General features: G+C 48.0%; 1 protein-coding gene across 1 annotated transcript in view; it reads right to left on the minus strand.

Moving 5' to 3' along the window:
* The window catches only part of itprid2 (ITPR interacting domain containing 2), a 48,052-nt gene that overhangs the window by 2,160 nt on the left and 24,963 nt on the right, over positions 1 to 20,929 (minus strand). The window contains exons 9-21 of the mRNA XM_056432459.1: positions 18,642 to 18,789; positions 18,463 to 18,523; positions 13,683 to 13,790; positions 12,223 to 12,553; positions 11,522 to 11,735; positions 10,837 to 10,888; positions 10,207 to 10,289; positions 6,958 to 8,814; positions 5,079 to 5,138; positions 2,806 to 2,930; positions 2,567 to 2,681; positions 1,288 to 1,353; positions 754 to 1,098 (exon numbers count right to left, since the gene is read on the minus strand). Of these exons, the coding sequence (XP_056288434.1) occupies positions 754 to 1,098; positions 1,288 to 1,353; positions 2,567 to 2,681; positions 2,806 to 2,930; positions 5,079 to 5,138; positions 6,958 to 8,814; positions 10,207 to 10,289; positions 10,837 to 10,888; positions 11,522 to 11,735; positions 12,223 to 12,553; positions 13,683 to 13,790; positions 18,463 to 18,523; positions 18,642 to 18,789 (3,565 nt within the window). The remainder of the gene's footprint in view (positions 1 to 753; positions 1,099 to 1,287; positions 1,354 to 2,566; positions 2,682 to 2,805; positions 2,931 to 5,078; positions 5,139 to 6,957; positions 8,815 to 10,206; positions 10,290 to 10,836; positions 10,889 to 11,521; positions 11,736 to 12,222; positions 12,554 to 13,682; positions 13,791 to 18,462; positions 18,524 to 18,641; positions 18,790 to 20,929) is intronic.

The raw sequence follows: 20,929 nt of genomic DNA on the forward strand, positions 1-20,929 counted from the left end.
TTGAGAGCTAAAATGAGCAGATTTGAAAGTACAGACGTGACGTTGGTGTTAGAATTCTTACCCAACTCTCAGCAAAGTGCCAAATAAGCTATCTTCTCCAAATGTCAACATATTCCTTAACGGAGGCCGCATTGTACAACATGCTCCTGTTCAGAACCTTTTATTGTCCTCTTATTATCCTCGTATGTTTTCTACGAGGAGTGTGTCATGGCGGGCGGAGACAACTTTATTCTGTCCTGCAGACACGTGACGGTAGAAAGAAGTGGAAGCAAAACAGGACTAAACTAGAATGGGCACTCGGTAGAGCGCATACCTTCGCATATCACAAGATTGGGCATTCAATTATGAACATTTTGGCATTAGTTGCATGCCAATTGGATAAGAATTGACCGCGCTATGGTAAAAAGAAGATTTTGACCTTTTCATGACCTTGACCTTGACCTTGGACCTGATTGATCCCAAAATCTATTCAAATGGTCCCCGGATAATAACCAATCATCCCACCAAATTTCATGCGGTTCGGTTTAATACTTTTTGAGTTATGCGAGTAACACGCATACAAATAAATAAATATATAATTACACGGCGATCAAAACATAACCTTCACATTCCCAGAATGTGAAGGTGACTGAAGGAAAGACGAGACGCGTCACATTGTTATCAACGCATGAAACACGATCATGAAGGATGAATGGAGATGTTTTTAATCTCTATACACATAGTTTACATTATATGACTTCACCAGGCGGTTACCTCTCTGAGGAGCTGCTGCAGGTCCCTCACTTGGATTCCTCCTGCTGCTCCTCCCTCCTCTTGTGCTCCTCCCTCCTCTTGTGCTCCTCCCTCCTCTATCACTCCTCCCTCCTCTATCACTCCTCCCTCCTCTATCACTCCTCCCTCCTCCCTCTCCTCTTCCTCCGTGTGTGTGTTGGGTCGAGGAGCGGGGACGGGGTTGATGTTAATCGACGCCCGGTACACGGCGCCATCCGCTCCCGGGACCGGGGTGGAGGTTCTGGAGGACGGGCCGGTGGAGGGGGTGCGGCTGCCGTAGCTGAGCTCTGATTGGAGGAGGAGCTGCTCTCTGAGGAGGTCGGACACCTGGAGCGCAGACACGGAGAGGAGGCGCATCAAGACCGACTCAGGGGTGCTCAGGTTAATCGAACAAGTGTGAGTGTGAGTGTGTGTGTGAGTGTGTGAGTGTGAGTGTGAGTGTGTGTGTGTGCGTGTGCGTGTGTGTGTGTGTGAGTGTGCGTGTGCGTGTGCGTGTGTGTGTGTGTGCGCGCTGACCGGCTCCATGGCTCTCAGCGCTGAGGTGGAAGACAGAATGTCGAAACTGCCGTCGCTATGGAGACCCTGAGAAGAGAGCAGTCCACATCACGTCACTGGTCAGACATGGATTAAAGGTTTTCTTTAACTGTGTGTGTTTTTGTGTGTGTGTACCCTGTGTTGTGTGTGTTGTGTGTATATACCCTATGTTGTGTGTGTTGTGTGTTGTGTATATACCCTGTGTTGTGTGTATATACCCTGTGTTGTGTGTGTTGTGTGTATATACCCTGTGTTGTGTGTATATACCCTATGTTGTGTGTTGTGTGTATATACCCTATGTTGTGTGTGTTGTGTATATACCCTGTGTTGTGTGTATATACCCTATGGTGTGTGTTGTGTACATACCCTGCATTGTGTGTGATGTGTGTACATACCCTGTGTTGTGTGTGTTGTGTGTACATACCCTATGTTGTGTGTATATACCCTGTGTTGTGTGTATATACCCTGTGTGTACATACCCTATGTTGTGTGTATATACCCTGTGTTGTGTGTATATACCCTGTGTTGTGTGTGTTGTGTGTATATACCCTGTGTTGTGTGTATATACCCTGTGTTGTGTGTACATACCCTATGTTGTGTGTTGTGTGTATATACCCTGTGTTGTGTGTATATACCCTATGTAGTGTGTGTTGTGTATATACCCTGTGTAGTGTGTGTTGTGTGTATATACCCTATGTAGTGTGTGTTGTGTATATACCCTGTGTGTACATACCCTGCGTTGTGTGTGTTGTGTATATACCCTGTGTGTATATACCCTGTGTAGTGTGTGTTGTGTATATACCCTGTGTGTATATACCCTGTGTAGTGTGTGTTGTGTATATACCCTGTGTAGTGTGTGTTGTGTATATACCCTGTGTGTACATACCCTGTGTAGTGTGTGTTGTGTATATACCCTGTGTGTACATACCCTGCGTTGTGTGTGTTGTGTATATACCCTGTGTGTATATACCCTGTGTAGTGTGTGTTGTGTGTATACCCTGTGTGTACATACCCTGCGTTGTGTGTGTTGTGTATATACCCTGTGTGTATATACCCTGTGTAGTGTGTGTTGTGTGTATACCCTGTGTGTACATACCCTGCGTTGTGTGTGTTGTGTATATACCCTGTGTAGTGTGTGTTGCGTATATACCCTGTGTGTATATACCCTGTGTAGTGTGTGTTGTGTATATACCCTGTGTAGTGTGTGTTGTGTATATACCCTGTGTGTATATACCCTGTGTAGTGTGTGTTGTGTATATACCCTGTGTAGTGTGTGTTGCGTCAGCTCCATCAGTCGGTCCTCCAGTTGTTGTTCCAGCTCCTGCAGCTCCTCTCTGACCGCGGACCTCAGAGACTGAAGCTGCTCCAGCTCCATCCTGCACACACATCCACACACACACACACACACACACACGCACACGCACACACACACACGGTTGGTTTTGTATCACAAGTTATCACTGCCTGTCTTACTGTGAGGCGTGTGTCTGCTTCACTCACCGGTCAGCGGGGCTCAGGTGCTTGTAGACCACCGACTGCTGTCGGCCGATCGACTTCTCCAGATCCGTCATCTGACTGCGGAACAAGTTCAGACTTTGCCTCTTCTGGTAAAACTCTGCCAAAGACTGAGGACGCAGAAAGAGAGCAACGGTCAACTATGTGTCCGAAACACATTCGACTGAAAACCAACAGGAACGTGTTATTATAAATATGAAGATACAGTGGTGGGACATGTGTTAGTATAGAGCATCAGGTCATCTCTTTAGTCATGACCCAGTCACACAAGTCCAATTATGGAATAATGTTGAAATGGATGTAAGAATGGTTTAACTCCTTTTTGGTTTGCAAGGGAATTATTTATAAAACAATTCTCGTTATAAATGTGATTAAAAACGTATTTATGTGGAAGTATGTCTGTATGTATGGGCAGGCACGTGCACAGATAGAGCCCAAGTGGTGCTCAAGCACCAGCCCCTTTGCCCTGGATGAGAAAAATGCCCTTTTTGCTGGAGACACGTTTTTTTTATTCATCCGTATTTAAGAATAAAAGTTACTCTCTCTGTCATCAAGTCCCCCCAAATGTGTTTCAATATCCGACGGGGCATTTATTTGAGTTCTTGTGAGAATGTCGCCCCGACATGCTCCGCGGCGCTCACGAGCCTCCCCCCCTCTCCCCCCGCCCCCCGCCGCGCCCCTCCCTTCTCCACTTCCTCCTCCGCGCAGGTCTCCTCGCGCCACCAAACGGCTGCACCTCCTTCTCCTCTGACCTGCAGCATCAGACACACAGGTCAGGACGGTGTTTGTCCCCTCACGTTGTTTTGTGATAAATCAACCACAACATTAGCGCTGCTGAAAACATGACGTCACAACTGGTCCGACGTTTCCTAAAAAATAAATTTAAAAAAACTCACGAAATCCGTGATTTCAAAGCCTTGCAGCTGTTTACTGACGTTAGTTATGTTTAGAGAATAGAGGGAGGGAGAGAGAGGAGAGAGAGAGAGAGAGAGAGAGAAAGAGAGAGGAGAGAGAGAGAGAAGAGAGAGAGAGAAGAGAGAGAGAGAGAGAGAGAGAAGAGAGAGAAAAGAGAGAGAGAGAAGAGAGAAAAGAGAGAGAGAGAGAAGAGAGAGAGGGAGAGAGGGAGAGAGAGAGAAGAGAGAGGGAAGAGAGAAAAGAGAGAGAATTCTTACTCCGTTCTATTTAACAGGGGCTCGTCTAGGATTTTCGTGGCCAGACTGAAAACAAATCATAAGGCCTCTCTTGTTCAGAGGGCCGGGCCAAATGTGGAGGCGGACCGTATTCGGCCCGCGGGCCTTAGTTTGAGGACCACTGCTCTTGGCTGTTGATGTCTATCAATATCGCTCATTTTGAAAATGACGTCAGAGGGCAATACAGATCCGTATCAGACCAGCGAGGAGGGCAATACGTGGCTGGCATGATGCCCATTAGCCAATCAGAACGCTTGTACTGTTGTTGCTATATAATAATTCATCTTTATTCATAAAGAAAATGTAAGATAGCGGTCTGATGCTGCCAGAGGAGACGCAGGTCGAGGATGTATTGCATCATCAGTGTAATGCTGCTAATGCTTCAACTCTGTCAGAATTTTTTTTTGGCATTGGGTGCCCTTTTTTTTGGTTTGAGCACCTGCCCCCCAAAATGTCTGTGCACGTGCCTGTGTATGTGTGTATGTATATATATATATGTGTATATATATATATGTATGTATATATATATATATATGTATGTATGTATATTTATGTATACATATAGTATGTATGTATATATATATGTATATATAGTATGTATGTATGTATATATATATATGTATGTATATATATGTATATATATAGTATGTATGTATATATATATATATATTTATTTATTGTTTTTTATTTTCTTTGTTGTTTTTTTTCTTTATTTTATATTAATCTTCTGATTTATTTGATTTTAATTTAGGATAGGAATTTATAAGCATTTTTGGCTTCTACCTATACCTTTCCAGTCTTTCTCTTTTGTATATTATATAGAATAATATTGTATTGTATTGTATTGTATTTGATTTGATTGACTGGTTAAAAATACACAAACAAACAAACAACAAACAACAGATCGGGAACCTGGGATTCTGTGTTTGTTTCATGGAAGTCCGATGAAAGCCGTACATCGTGAGATCACAGAGACTTTATGTGCCGGAAGCAACGAAATTGATAAATTGATGGAGTGATGAAGTGATAAATTGATGAAGTGATGGAGTGATGAAGTGATGAGCGTACCTGTTGGTCGAGCAGAGCGGCTCTGTGCTCGCTGAATGCGTCAGGAGTGTCGGCTTGTTTCTAGACAAGAGGACAGCGATGTCAGGAGGAGCAACAACACAAGCTGGCATAAGGATCCACGCTAATCTAGTACGGACTACACTGCAGGAGGTGATAATAATCCTGTTATTAATCCCGGTGATGGAGAGGCGTTTTACAGGGCAGCATGGTACCAGAACAAGAGGCCGAAAGGCCAGATCTAAAGGAACCTACGGTACGACTGGAATAAAGTGCATCACATACAGAGTGATGGGAAACTGTAAACTGATGAATTAGAACCAAAACTCTAAGTTTACTGTCAACGATGCGGATTCACTTTGTTGCCTGGAGCCAGATGAGGTTAGCTAACTTTAGTGTAAAGACTAAACACACGGGGACGCAGCTAGCCTGTCTCTGTCCACAGAAAACAAAACTCTAAATAAACATGCGGCATCTCTTTGGCTCAATTTGTACAAAACTCAAAGTGAATAAACAATATAGTGTTACTTTAAGGAGGGATGTGTGCCAATCTATTCTTAGGACAGGATGTATTTTAGGCAACCAGTAGACACTGAAATAAATGACTGGTCCCAATGAGAACTGATTCACAACATTATGGACTTGTTTTCAATTTGACCTCCAAATACAGCGGGAGCTAATCTCACGCCAACAGCTAAAGGGTTCCATGTTGGCGAGATTATAACCCGTCTGATGAGCTGACCACTTCTTTTTCTATTGGATCTAACTTTATGGCAAGAGCTAAGAACTTAAACCACAACGAGCTACAGATATAGTGAAATGAGCTTAAGGGACTAAAGACGACTAACCCTGGGACTAAAGAGGACTAACCCTGGGACTAAAGAGGACTAACCCTGGGACTAAAGAGGACCAACCCTGGGACTAAAGAGGACTAACCCTGGGACCAAAGAGGACTAACCCTGGGACTAAAGAGGACCAACCCTGGAACTAAAGAGGACTAACCCTGGGACTAAAGAGGACTAACCCTGGGACTAAAGAGGACCAACCCTGGAACTAAAGAGGACTAACCCTGGGACTAAAGAGGACTAACCATGTGACTAAAGAGGACTAACCCTGGGACTAAAGAGGACCAACCCTGGGACTAAAGAGGACCAACCCTGGAACTAAAGAGGACTAACCCTGGGACTAAAGAGGACTAACCCTGGGACTAAAGAGGACCAACCCTGGAACTAAAGAGGACTAACCCTGGGACTAAAGAGGACTAACCATGGGACTAAAGAGGACCAACCCTGGGACTAAAGAGGACCAACCCTGGAACTAAAGAGGACTAACCCTGGGACTAAAGAGGACTAACCATGTGACTAAAGAGGACTAACCATGTGACTAAAGAGGACTAACCCTGGGACTAAAGAGGACTAACCATGTGACTAAAGAGGACTAACCCTGGGACTAAAGAGGACTAACCATGTGACTAAAGAGGACTAACCCTGGGACTAAAGAGGACTAACCCTGGGACTAAAGAGGACCAACCCTGGAACTAAAGAGGACTAACCCTGGGACTAAAGAGGACTAACCCTGGGACTAAAGAGGACTAACCATGTGACTAAAGAGGACCAACCCTGGGACTAGAGAGGACTAACCCTGGGACTAAAGAGGACTAACCCTGGGACTAAAGAGGACCAACCCTGGGACTAAAGAGGACTAACCCTGGGACTAAAGAGGACCAACCCTGGAACTAAAGAGGACTAACCCTGGGACTAAAGAGGACCAACCCTGGAACTAAAGAGGACTAACCCTGGGACTAAAGAGGACCAACCCTGGGACTAAAGAGGACAAACCCTGGGACTAAAGAGGACCAACCCTGGGACTAAAGAGGACCAACCTGGATCAGATTCTGAACCGTTCCTTTGATCTCATGCAGAGCTCTCCTCAGCTGCATCTCAGTGCTGGATTGGCCCTGGCTGAGTCCAGGACCTGGAGCGGCATGAGGAGCCGGCCCGGGCTGGAGGCCGTGATCCAGAACGTGGCCTGGGAAGAAGCCCGGAGCTGGAGGGGTGAACCCCGGGTGGTGGCCGTGACCCGGCCCGAGGGTCGACGCCGCGCCTGGGTAGAAGAAGCCCGGAGCTGGAGGCGTGAACCCCGGGTGGAGGCCGTGACCCGGACTGTAGCCTGGGAAGAAGCCCGGAGCAGGAGGCGTGAACCCCGGGTGGTGGCGGCCGTGCTCTGGGCCCATCGGCGGACACTGGGTGACGGGGTAGGGGAACGCCAGGTGTGGACTCACGCTGTACGCGTGGTAGGGCGACGCGAACTGCGAGCCGTGAGGAGAGGCGTGGTACGGGGACGGGTGACCGTACGCCTGCTGGTGCGTCTCCGGGGTTCCCGGATGCGAGTGGCCCGGGTGGAAGTGCTGAGGAGGCGCGGACGTCGATGGCCGATGCAAGTCGGAGAGGCTGCCGTGCTGAGGGCCCGCGGCGAGACTAGAGTGGTGGACCGAGTTGTGGTGGTGCAGGTGGTTGGGGAGACCGGCGTACGGGTGCAGAGGGTACGGGTACTGCGGGGCCGGGTTCAGGCAGAAGGGGTAGGGGCTGTGGTTGGGGCTCTGGTTTGCATACGGAGGGGTCGGGTTCGGATACGGGAACATCGTCTGCGCCGGATTCCAAAGCCGCTGGTTTTGGTCGGCCTTCTGGTGGAACTTGCCCGCCGGATGCCGATTGGAGGAGAGATCGGGAACGCTCTGGGAGCTCCAGGGGTGTTGGTGGGCGGGGGGGGGGCTGCAGCTCTGCAGGGAGCAGGTGGACCGCATCAAGTAGTGCGGGATGGGTTTAGGTGGGATGGGAGTCTCTCTGGGGGGTTGGCTGTTGTAGTCCGACGAGGGGGCGGGGTTTATGATCAGAGTAGACAAACACTTGTTTTGTCCTTCCTCCTCCTCCTCCTCCTCCACCTCCTCCTCTTCTTCTTCTTCTTCTTTATCTTCCACTTCGCTGTCACAGGTGTATTTGTAGGAGTACCTGGGCTTCGTGCAGGACACCTGGCCTCGACCGAACTGGATCCTGACCGAGGACACGACCGCGGAGGGCGATCGGAACGCGGAGGGCGATCGGAACGCGGAGGGCAGGGAGCAGGACCTCTGGAGGGGAACGCCGCGTCTTCTGTGTCGTCCTCCGAGGGTTTGGGGCGGGTCGACCGCCTTGGGGCCGGCCCACTGCTCCCCCCAGGTCAGCTCCTTCTGTTTGGCTCGGTTCAGAGCGCTGAGAACCGGAGACGGGGGACACATCGACCCGTCGGACGACAACGGGTTCCCTTCGTGGGCTCCGTCGTCAGCGGCCGCCTCCGAGGGGGGTTTCTCGTCTTCTGGTTCTTGTGACGAAGCGGTCCGATTCGGAGCGCTTACCAATTCCGATCGTGGTTCTCGTTCTACCGGAGACGCGCTCTGGGACGTCTCTGGTTCTGGATCGGTCCGGCGTCCCCCCTCGAGCTGCTCCTCCGCCCCGGGCCCGCCCCGCTGCGTTCCCTTCGGTCCGCGGCGGTCTGCGGACTGCAAACTCCCATCGTGCCCCTCTTCTCCCCCGGAGCTGCTTCTCCCGTCGGCCTCGGCGGCGACGCCAGGCTCCGCCTCTTCCCGTCGGCCGTCCGGCAGCTCGAACGCCGGCTGATCCATTGCGAGGGGCGTGGCCACATCGAGCGAAGGGTGTGACGTCACAGTGGTCTCGCTGTCACAGCTGTCACTGCTCTCCTGCACCTGATCACAATTAATCAATAATTAAATGACATCCGAGTTACTCCGATCCTTATATTGAGCATTAAAAGTATGAATACCAACATTTAAAAATAGTCCACGACAAGTGACCGTCCTGCATTCAAATTTATTATTAGCTACTTTGAACAATGAGGAAGTTACATTCTGGGCTATTTATAGGTCACAAGATAAATCTAAGCAGTCATGAGGTAGAAAAGAAACTAAATAAAATTGTGCTCTAAATATATATATTCTTTCTTGGGGGGGATATTGGATAATCTCACCTTTAGTCGAAAAATCCGTGACGTAACTGTTCACAGATGACGGACGTCTGACATCTTTCATAATGCATGTATTTTATGAGCTTTTTGCGTGTCCTTTACTTAAATGTCGCTCTAAAGTGTCGTGGTGTAAGTACTTAAAGTAAGTAGTAGGATTATTCATGAACAAGCACCGTACTCAAGTGCAGTAGTTGAGTGATGTGATTCGATACTTCACTGTTAATCCGTGATTGTCGAGCAAAATAAACTTCTGAGAACCTGCAGGGAAATCGAGTTGGAGCAGAAGCATCGAAGTCCCCATGAGATTAACGGTCTATTTATATTAACGCTATATTTATATTCCCGTCTTGAATAAAGAAAAACAGACTGAACAAAGTCACTTGTCTTTATCCAAAATGAAGCATTTACTCAAATGTGGATCTAAAAATGTGATCAGCCTGAACCTCCCGAGTGTCTCGGCGTAGCCGTGCAGTGGCTTGGACTCCATTGAGGTGGGAGGAGCCTGTTCACCTCCACCTGTTGCAGACATGCGTGCTCCACACTGCCTTACGAAGCCTCGTCACACATCAGGACATCTATTTCTTGCACATGTTATGGATTTTCCGGGAGGTTTCCTCCTTACGGTGAGATCGGGGGTTGACTGTGGGTCAGTGGGTAGCAGGTCCGTCTTTCAATCAGGGGGTTGGAGGTTCAATCCCGATCATCAATGTGTCCTTGAGCAAGACACGTAACCCTGAACTGCTCCCTGAATCTGTGTCTACGGTGTATGAATGGATAAAAGCGTCAGCTAAATGACATGTTATGTAATAAAGACCAGGATTTGAGTCAGTTCAAATAACTTAAAGGTAATGTGTTAATAATAATAATGTACACTTTATTGATCCCCGTGGGGAAAATCTTCTCTGTATTTGATCCATCCTTAGTGATTGAGGAGCGGTGGGCTGCAGTGAAGCGCCCGGGGAGCAACTGGGGGTTCAGTGCCTTGCTCAAGGACACTTCAACATGCAAACTATGAGCGACGCCGTAAACTCCCCATGAGCTACAGCCACCCTGCAATGTAAACGGAGGAGAGGCGCGCACACACACACACACACACCCACACACCCACACCCACCTTGAGGTAGCTGTTGGAGTCAGCGGAGGGCTCCTCAGCAAAACCACTGCTGTCTGACTGCTGACTGGCAGTCCTCAACAGGTCTGAGGGACACACACACACAATGACACTTGGTTATTATTATTATTCCGGGCAGATCCTCGTCCCTCCAAATGGTGGCAGAACAGAATTATCCGTGCTGAGCATAATTAATTATTATTTAATATTAATTAATAATTAATAATTCATTATTATTATAATAATATAATATATATAACAATAAAATATATTATTATATTTTAATATATAATATATTGTATTATTAATTATTATTAATTATTTAATAATTAATTATTATAATTAATTATTATTAACTAATAATAATAATATCGCTGCTGTGATTTTTGAAATGTCCCCACTGTGGGACGAATAAAGGAATATCATATCATATCATATATCATAAAGCCTAAAGAGACAGGACAGGGTGTCCTCAGTGACCTGGGACACACAGGACATGCGTGTAGTGCTTACAGAAACAGGCTGCACACACAAACTATCATAGATGCACTAGAGAAGAACTCACACACAACTTCATTCTGAAGTCGAGTCAAACAATCAGAAAGTTGAAAACAGAAGTTAAAGTGAACTCACTGCTGCCTCTGGAAGTCCTGAGAGGCAAAGCCTCATCTTCGTTACTCTGAATCTGAAAGACAAACGACACAATGACTTAAAAAAACAACAACAAAAAGACAGAAAAGAAAAGGTCAACATGCTGCTGACCTTTTAGCGACATTTTAGCTTCGGTAGCTCTCACGCCGTTCCCGATGCAACACGTCTGATGAGAGTCGAGGTATGTTCGGATGCACAGAGAAGAGGATTTCTGACGGTATTTTCATGAATTTGACCGCGAGAGTTTGTACTGAAGTGTAAAACTCACGCCGGGATGGCGTTGTTAATGTGGGGAGGGGAGCTGGTGTCAGGAGAACGCCACAAAGCCCTCATCGCGAAGGATTGGGCCGGAAGGAATCGTCTTTCATGTCGTTTCTTTTGCAGAAAGACTTATTTCTCTGAGATACACGAGATTAAAAGTGTTGCCGTTGCGTGATCGAGTTCAACAGTTTCGTTTAAACTAATCGATTAAGCGTACAAAGTCGTATCGGTTCTTATTCGTCAAAGAATTTGATTGGTCGAGGACGTGTGTCTGGGGATTTGAAAGAGATTAGCCCGAAGATCGGCGAAGACGAAGAAGGAATCGGCGATAACGACGCGACCGAGTCCGAACTTTTCCGAATGCGAGAATAAAGAGAACCCGAGAGAACCCGGGAGGACCGCGTACCTCCTCCATGTCGAAAGAATCCGTCTTCTCCGTGCGAAGCTGTGCCAGCTGGAGCGGTGCCAGGGTGGGAGGAGCTTTCTCTGGGGTAGAGGTCAGGATCTTCTCCTCCACCACCTGGGTTCCTTCCTCCGTTCTCCCATCGGGCGACGGAGAGTCAGCGGACTCCGGGTGACGCCGTCCACTGGGCGCCGGTCCGGTTCTGCTCTGTTCAGGACTGATGGGAAGATGTTACGGCGCAGTCGGATCAAAAATTCGCTTCACTTTGTTGAATCATCAAGAACATGTGTAGATGAAGAGCATTTCTTCTCACTGATGGTCTTGTTTACCGATGTAGGTCTCATAGGAGGCGTCGTTTTTTTTATCAAGACTTTTTCAAGGGTGACTTTAAAGGATGCGAGCGCTTCTTCCAATCGTACACCGGCCATAAGAAGGAGACGTAGTCATAGTTACGTGACACGTTGGTTTGCGGCCTGTCGTTATGAAGCCTCAAGGTTGGTAAATTCACCTTCGACATCTTGTATGACAGACGTCGCCATTTCTATTCCTTTTTGGTCAAATAATCGGAAGTGACCATATTTGGACTGCTGAGGAGTCACTCAGTGACGCCGGAGACGGATTTGGTAAGTCGGTAAATAACACGATGATATCTCCCGCTATTAATAGAGCGGTCGACTGCGAGTCCAAGCCCGAGCCAGCGGTACCTTTCCTCTCCGTCCCCGTTGGTTTCCTCTGCGACCGTCGCCAGGTGACCGCCGTCTTTCTTGCGCACGTGGTTCTGGTTGACCGTCTCCGCCTGGTGGTCGGTCTCGGTACTGCCGCCTTCCTGCTGCTCAGGAGCGGCGTGCGTGTGACCGTTGGTGTTGGTTTGATCGGCGGCGGCGTGTCCGTTCGTCTGCGTTTGCGGTTTAGGGGCGTGTTCTTCGAGGGACTCGGAGGCGGCCGCGAACAGGTTGTATTTCGTCATTTTCTCGAGCAGCTTGGGAACACTTCTCCTCTTCCGGGGAGCAGGAGGCGATGACTCGGCTTCTCCCGCTGAGAGTTACAAGACCAACAGATGAGTATAAAAAAACAATATAGTTCAAATGTAATTCTTCTTTTGTTGAAAATCTGACAAATATATAGATTTGACAACTAACTCTTGGTCTACGGTGAAAACAATTGAGACATAATCGACTTAATGGAACAAAAACAGTCACATATGTATATATATATGTATGTGTATATATATATATACACACATATATATATATATACACACACATATATATATATATATACACACACACACTTATATATATATATATATATGGTTCTTTGAAATAAGTTTTTTTGAGAAATCATATGTTAGGGCACAGCCTTGACCCTTTTCGGTCAGCCACTTTCTTCTTTTGTTGAATTCTGATTGTTGTATATTTTGCTGATCGAAATAAACAAAACTCAAACAAACGTTCTGTCGAATAACATTATTTTATTTTTGTAATCAATCAGATAAAAAATGAATAAGAATGGCCAAACTTGGTCTTGACGAAAGTGGATTTTATCAACTAAAAAGTGTGTTCCTCCTCCAATAAGGTCACACAGAATCGTCAAGTTTTTTCTCTATCATTTTACGTGACACCCATTGGACAGCTTGGTCTAAGTCTGGTGAGCCCGGCACATCACGCATCATCGGCATGACATTTTTCATCTAAGTCCAGCGTTAGGACGCTCTCCGGCACCGGATCTGTTGGAAATGCTCCAGAACCCTCTGCCCGTGGCTCCCTGACTTAAAACACAAAACAAAACTCGAACGGGCACTCGGTAGAGCGCATACCTTCGCATATCACAAGATTGGGCATTGAATTATGAACATTTTGGCATTAGATGCATGCCAATTGGATAGAAATTGACCGCGCTATGGTAAAAAGAAGATTTTGACCTTTTCTTGACCTTGACATTGACCTTTGACCCTATCAATCCCAAAATCTAATCAAATGGTCCCCGGATAATAACCAATCATCCCGCCAAATTTCATGCGATTCGGTTTAATACTTTTTGAGTAATGCGAGTAACACGCATACAAATAAATAAATAAATGGTGATCAAAACATAACCTTCCGCATTTTCAATGCGAAGGTAACCAGCCCCATGGTGGTGCACGGCTTGTGGTTCCCGTGGTTACCTGAGTCCTTGGAGCTGATGCATTGGACAGGCTGACCAGAAACTTGACTGTAGAGGTTGAAGAACTCGTTAGCGACTGTCGTCAAGACTTCGATCTGACGGAAACGACCTGAAAGAGACGGAAACAAAACATCAGGAACAAAGTTATTCCACAGTTGCCAAAGGAAAAAAAGGACCCCCCCCCCCCGATTTGGAGTCTCGAAAAATCTTTAAAGAAAGCTATTTTCAACCTGCTCCTTAAAGTGTAATAACTGGCAGTGAGTAGATCAGGATGCACCCGAGTGAAGAGTCTGACCAGGTCCATAGACCACACCAGTGAGGCTCCAGGGCATCTTCTTCCAGGAAGCAAGACCGAAATGCCCCAAAACACTCCCTACGAACTGTACAGAGGTCTATTATAAATATCTAACATCTTATTTGGAATTAAGAAAAGATATCGCAACGTCTTTATGAAAATACTAATATTTTTTTAAAAAATACGTTACAAAAATAAGAGTTTGGAATTCAACAGCTGTCTACAGTTGACAACAAGGTTTGAGAAAAACGCTTCGTGTTGGGACTGGATACAGACGTCCAAGCCCCTCCTCCTCCCGTCACACCCTCCTCTTCTTCTGTGGTTGTGTGAGTGGCGCTGTCACTCGTCTCCAACAGGATGATGACTTGCAAAACGTTCCTTCCTTCCGCGCTCGTCCCTCCTCCCCGCCATTCGCCCGCTGTCTAAATACTTGTCGCTCTGTTGAGAAACGCGTCTCTCTCTCTCTCTCTCTCTCTCTCTCTCTCTCTCTCTCTCTCTCTCTCTCTCTCTCTCTCTCTCTCTCTCTCTCTCTCTCTCTCTCTCTCTCTCTCTCTCTCTCTCTCTCTCTCTCTCTCTCTCTCTCTCTCTCTCTCTCTCTCTCTCTCTCTCTCTCTCTCTCTCTCTCTCTCTCTCTCTCTCCCTCTCTCTCTCTCTCTCTCTCTCTCCCTCTCCCTCTCCCTCTCCCTCTCCCTCTCCTCTCTCTCTCTCCCTCCAACTCCTGCTTCGTTGGTGGCTTTTTCAATGTACATCCCTGTTGTCCAGTGTGAATCTCCTCACATCATTTCATCTGAGATGAAGGACTGAAGCTTCTCCTCTGGGTGGAAGAAAACTACTTTAAAAACCGGTTACAGTGAGATTATACTCTGACGTCGACAATGAAAAGTCTAATCTATCAACTAAAAGGACTCAATGTTTTAGAGACAGACGAAGGGGGGACATGAGGGGAATGAGACGCAGATCAGCTCATCTGCATTGACCTCATCCGTAGTGATTGAGGAGCGGTGGGCTGCAGTGAAGCGCCCGGGGAGCAACTGGGGGTTCAGTGCCTTGCTCAAGGACACCAACATGCAACTATGGGCCGCTCATCCCCATTAGCTACAGGTAATACAAAGATTTAAAAAAAGGTATTTTGCTTTAAAACAGCATAGCAGGACAACGCTGAAACAAACTCAACAAAAAGCAAACCAGGATTACAGAATCATCCCATTAGTCAGCGTCTCGTTATAAATTGTAATAATTGGCATTGGAATTCTCGAGTTATGGCCAAAAACATGTGTCTGAGGTCACAGTGACTTTTGAACACTGCCTCCTAATCAGTTCAACCGTGGAGGTTCGTGGCAAATTTAAAGCAATTCACCTCAGGCTCCATTCCTGAGAGACGGCCGCGAGGTCACGGTGACCCGTCAACGTGTGAGAGTTCATTCTCCAAGCAAAACAATACAGTTCAGTATTTTTCTTTCACATCTGGACATGACACGCGTGACGAGAGTGACGCCGTGCGAGTCCGTTTCCTGCCGACTCGGCACTAACGCTCTCTGCAGGGATCCTCAAACGGGAAGTGAGGAAAAAGAGAAAACGACACGTACTCCCCTCCCTCCCGAGAGATTCTTTCTGATGGTGAGAACAGAGTTTATATAATCCACACACACACACACACACACACGCGCCTGGGATCCGGGGAACCGATGGAACAGTATGAGAATGTTCTGGAAAAGAAAAAAAATCTTCCGGGAACCACAGACAGACCAGAGACTTTTAAAAAGGACCAGTTCACTTTAAACACATTATAAAAAAACAGATCCGGTTCCTGATCCGAGGCCCGGCAGCTTTTCACACGGTTAGTTTCGGCGTTTAAAGCCAAACACGCACGACGTCAGGCTCAACCAGGAAGCGCTCCGTTAGACCTCGAGCTGAACCGACAGCCCGCGGCTCAAAACCTTTCCGACGTTTTAATTGGTAGATGATTCTGGCGGCGGACGAAAAAGTCACAAAGAACATCAAATTTAGTATCAACACGGCCTGTGATTGGTTCTCTTTCGCCTTCACACCAACACACCAGAGAGTTCAGGGGGTCTCGACCCACTTGTTCAACTCACAATCGAGTTTGACTGACGGCGTTCACACCTGTAAAGTACAAGAAGAAGAACAAGAAGAAGAAGCTCAGCTCCTCTTCACCAAGACGGACCGGCACAGCGCCGGTTTCACTGCTGCAGCCGCTCCATCTTACCCTCACTCAAGACCCCGAGATAGGATTATCTGTGGTTCTCAAATGGGGGTACGTGTACCCCTGGGGGTCCGTGAAATTAGTTTTATATATATTTAAAATGAGCATCCATTTAAAAAAGCCTTTGAAAATAGTTATTTATTAAATATAAATCAAATATAAGTGTAAGTTCATAAGTGTTACCGATCGGGACTCGGTACGAGGATGTTACGACACGAAACAGAGATGAGAAGAATTTAAAATTGGGAGGCCCACAAAAGACGAGTAAGACTGGAGTAACTGGAGCAACTGGTGCGTCGGCAAAAGTCCAAATCAGCTGCACAGAGCAACAAGAAGGAGAAAATACACAGAAGTCCAAAAGATCTGGGAGAGGAACTCAAGTCCTAAAACCTTTTCTACATATATTTGCACATATTTAGAGCTGCTCAGTTAAAAAAACACTCAAAATGTCTTGTAAACAAACTGGGACCAGTGGTGACTTCTCAAACTGCCCAACACGGCCATCGATGTCTCAAGTCACGCGTCAGCAGAATGGTCGCCTCTACGGTCGCCTCTACGGACGCCTCGACGGACGCCTCGACGGACGCCTCGACGGACGCCTCTACGGTCGCCTCTACGGTCGCCTCTACGGACGCCTCTACGGTCGCCTCTACGGACGCCTCTACGGACGCCTCTACGGTCACCTCTACGGACACCTCTACGGTCACCTCTACGGACACCTCTACGGACACCTCTACGGTCACCTCTACGGACACCTCTACGGACACCTCTACGGTCACCTCTACGGTCGCCTCGACGGACGCCTCTACGGACGCCTCTACGGACGCCTCTACGGTCACCTCTACGGACACCTCTACGGACACCTCTACGGACACCTCTACGGTCGCCTCTACGGACGCCTCTACGGACGCCTCTACGGACACCTCTACGGACACCTCTACGGACACCTCTACGGTCACCTCTACGGTCACCTCTACGGTCACCTCTACGGACACCTCTACGGACACCTCTACGGACACCTCTACGGTCACCTCTACGGACACCTCTACGGACGCCTCTACGGACGCCTCTACGGACGCCTCTACGGACGCCTCTACGGACGCCTCTACGGTCACCTCTACGGTCACCTCTACGGACACCTCTACGGACACCTCTACGGACACCTCTACGGACACCTCTACGGACACCTCTACGGTCACCTCTACGGACACCTCTACGGACGCCTCACGGACGCCTCTCGGACGCCTCTCGGTCACCCCGGTCACCTCTACGGTCACCTCTACGGTCACCTCTACGGTCACCTCTACGGTCACCTCTACGGTCACCTCTACGGACACCTCTACGGTCACCTCTATGGTCACCTCTACGGTCGCCTCTACGGACGTCTGCTCATTCAGGGTCTCTGCGAACACCGTTGTTTACAACTCTAAGACAAGTAAACTAGAAGAGAATCAGCTGTGTGTGTGTATGTGTGTGTGCATGTGAGCGTATATGGTATATGTGTGTGGGTGTGTGTGTGTGTGTATGCCTGTATGTGTGTGTGTGTATGTGTGTGTGCATGTATGTGTGTATGTATGTGTGTATGTATGTGTGCGTGTATATGTGTGTGTGTATGTGTGTGTGTGTGCGTGTGTGTGCGTGTATGTATGTATGTGCATGTGTGTGTGCGTGTGTATGTGTGTGCGTGTATGTGTGTGTGTGTGTGTGTGTGTGTGTATGTGTGTGCGTGTGTATGTGTGTGCGTGTATGTGTGTGCGTGTATGTGTGTGTGCGTGTATGTGTGCGTGTGTATGTGTGTGTGTATGTATGTGTGTGTGTGCGTGTGTATGTGTGTGTGCGTGTGTGTGCGTGTGTATGTATGTATGTGTGTGTGCGTGTATGTGTGTGTGTGTGATTAAGGAGCCAGTCCCTTCATGCAAACACGAGTTTGAAAACTAAAAGAGGCCAGGATATTAGCAGTGGAGGTTTGTGTATGTGGCATGTGTGCGTGTGCATGTGTGTGTGTGTGTATGAAGTGTGTGTGTCTGGGACAAATAGATCTTTGTCCCTGTTGCCCAGGCAGTTGGCAGAACAGCTAAAAGGACCCCACAAAACACCCTAAATAATACTGGGAACAGGACACACACAGAGAGAGGGATAGAGAGAGAGAGAGAGAGAGAGAGAGAGAGAGAGAGAGAGAGAGAGAGAGAGAGAGAGACCATTGAGGATGTGGAGGGCCGAGTCCAGCCACAAACAGGGGAGGGGATGGAGCATGGCACATACTAGTCAGAGCGTAGTTGGGGTTCTCCAGCTCCATGCGCTGCAGCTGAGCTCCCAGGTAGACCTGCAGGTGGAACCACAGGAAGGGGCGTCGTTACACAAACCTCCGAAAGAAACCGAACGGACAGAATTGACCAACGGCTTTGAGAACGCCCCCCGCTGAGAGTCGGTTTCCAGCGTACCTTGATGTCGATGCCTCTCGCCGTGGAGAAGTTGCTGAAGAACCTGGAGGGAATCTTTGAGGCCAGGTCCGGTTCTTCTCGCCCGAAACCGAGATTTAGGAGGATTTCCTCGGGGTCCTCCTCGTACAGGTCCAGCAGCTCTGACACACTGCGGACACACACACACACACACACACACACACAGGGTCAGTGGCTCGGGCGGCGCGGCGCTGCCGGTCGGTCAGTTAGCGAGTGAGTCTGCTGGTTAGTTGAATCGGTCTAACCCCAGGTTAGGGAGGGGCTTCACGGGGCGCTCCTCTGACCGCTCCAACAACGCTGAAACACTACGAAGACACAGACAGCCAGTTAGTATTCACTCTCACACCATCAGGAGTGAGTTCAGTCAACGGCCCCTCCCCCGCCACAGCACCGCGAGAGGACGAACACCAGAAGAGACCTGAGAGAAACCGATCCGCACCGCGTTGTGAAGAGAAACCGTTAGACTTTGTGAAGTGAAACGATCCGAGTCCCTCGAGGTCATGAACGATGTTCTGGCTCCTTCTTCCTCTTGTTGTGGCAATAAATTCACTTCATAACGTGGTTCTGATTTTAGTGGTTGGTAAACTTGGCAGGGCGCCTTTCAGCCATTTTGTTTGTTTGGAGGCTATTTACAGTTATACCAATTGTTTTGGCTCATTGGATCTTAAAGTTCTCTAAACTGACGACTGGACCGGCCCATGTCACAGCTACTAGTGAGAGATGGACACGTATTGTGAAGAAGAAGAAGAAGAAGTATAAGAAGAAGGAGGAGAAGAAGTACAAGAAGGAGGAGAAGGGGAAGAAGAAGTAGTACGAGGAGAAGAAGAAGTAGAAGTAGAAGAAGAAATATGATGTAATAAAACGACCCCCCAGCTGAAAGCTGCTCCTGTCTGACAGCAGCAGTTTGAATCTGTGTTTGTTTCTGTTTGAGTTTCAGTGCCTCTTCGTCACTCGACGTGGATTCATTGCTCGTCTTCCTCACTTAGAAACCCGAACACATGGTCAGCCGTCTGCAGGACGGCGTGACACTCAGCAGCCCGGAGCCTCTCCAGCCGACATCAACATCAAACAGGATGGATTACCCATGATGCTCCAGCCATAGCCCACGAGAGGAACCATTACCCCCCCCCCACACACACACACACACAACATGCAGCTCCAGCGGCCGGAGCGCTGTGAAAGCCCCGGCACCGTCAGCCTCGCACCACCTCCAGCACCAACAAATCAGCCTCGCAGGAGAACTCCCACCACAAGAAGCAGTGGGGTCAGGGGGTCGTCGGTTCGATCCCCGCCACAGACGTTCAGCTCCACGGTGAAACCACCAAACACAAATCTGCTGACGACCTCAGACAAGAACACACTTGTCTAATTAGGTTTACCGACCGGTGGCCGGTTCGACCCCCCACACTTCGGGACACTGTGAGCTGTTGTTGCCATGCCAACCAGTCGGACGTCACAGAGGAGCTCCGAGGCGAGGCCGGTGCTCGTCGGGTTTCGGTGACATTAAAGAGTTCAGGAAGCGAGACCGTTGGGTTGGATTCAATCTATTGGGAGCAACCGGGGGTTCAGTGCCTTGCTCATGGACACTTCCACTCGCAACTAACGGGGAGAGCGGGGATCGAACCGACGACCCCCTTACCCCGCCGAGCTACGGCCGCAGAACGACGTTATTCAAATCAGCCGCGTTAAAATCTTTATATATTTGTGAACAGTTAATAGTCTTATACGATATTTTTGGGTTTTTCACCTCTTACGTTTTTTTCCGCCCGACCAATAGGAGCTTTAACCTCTTTTATGACGGGGGTCCTGGGCTCAGGTGACTCTTCATCCACTCGTATTCATTGATTGTATTTTAACTCTAAATCTGTCCTTCTGGTCACATGACATCTATTGTTCTGTCCATCCTGGAGAGGGATCCTCCTCTGTTCTCTCCTGAAGGGTTCTTCTCTTTTTTCCCGTGAAGGGTTGTTTGGGAGTTGTTCCTGATCCGATGTGAGGTCAAAGGTCAGGGATGTCTATGTGTACAGATTGTAAAGCACTCAGACACATTTGTAATTTGTGAAATTGGGCTATACAAATAAACTGAATTGAATTGAACATTATTGATACATTTGGTCAGTCATGAGTCACGTCGTTATATTCCTTGTTTTTTTATTCTTCTGGTTTGCGCTAAATCCTGGGAACCGCAGTTGTCGTTTTTTTCTTTTACTTCCCGCGGGAACCCAATCCCATCGTAGTCGTCCTATCATTAATATTTGAGTAAAAAACAA

Source organism: Pseudoliparis swirei, chromosome 2 (assembly GCF_029220125.1).
Source record: "Pseudoliparis swirei isolate HS2019 ecotype Mariana Trench chromosome 2, NWPU_hadal_v1, whole genome shotgun sequence".
In the NCBI taxonomy this organism is placed as follows: domain Eukaryota; kingdom Metazoa; phylum Chordata; class Actinopteri; order Perciformes; family Liparidae; genus Pseudoliparis; species Pseudoliparis swirei.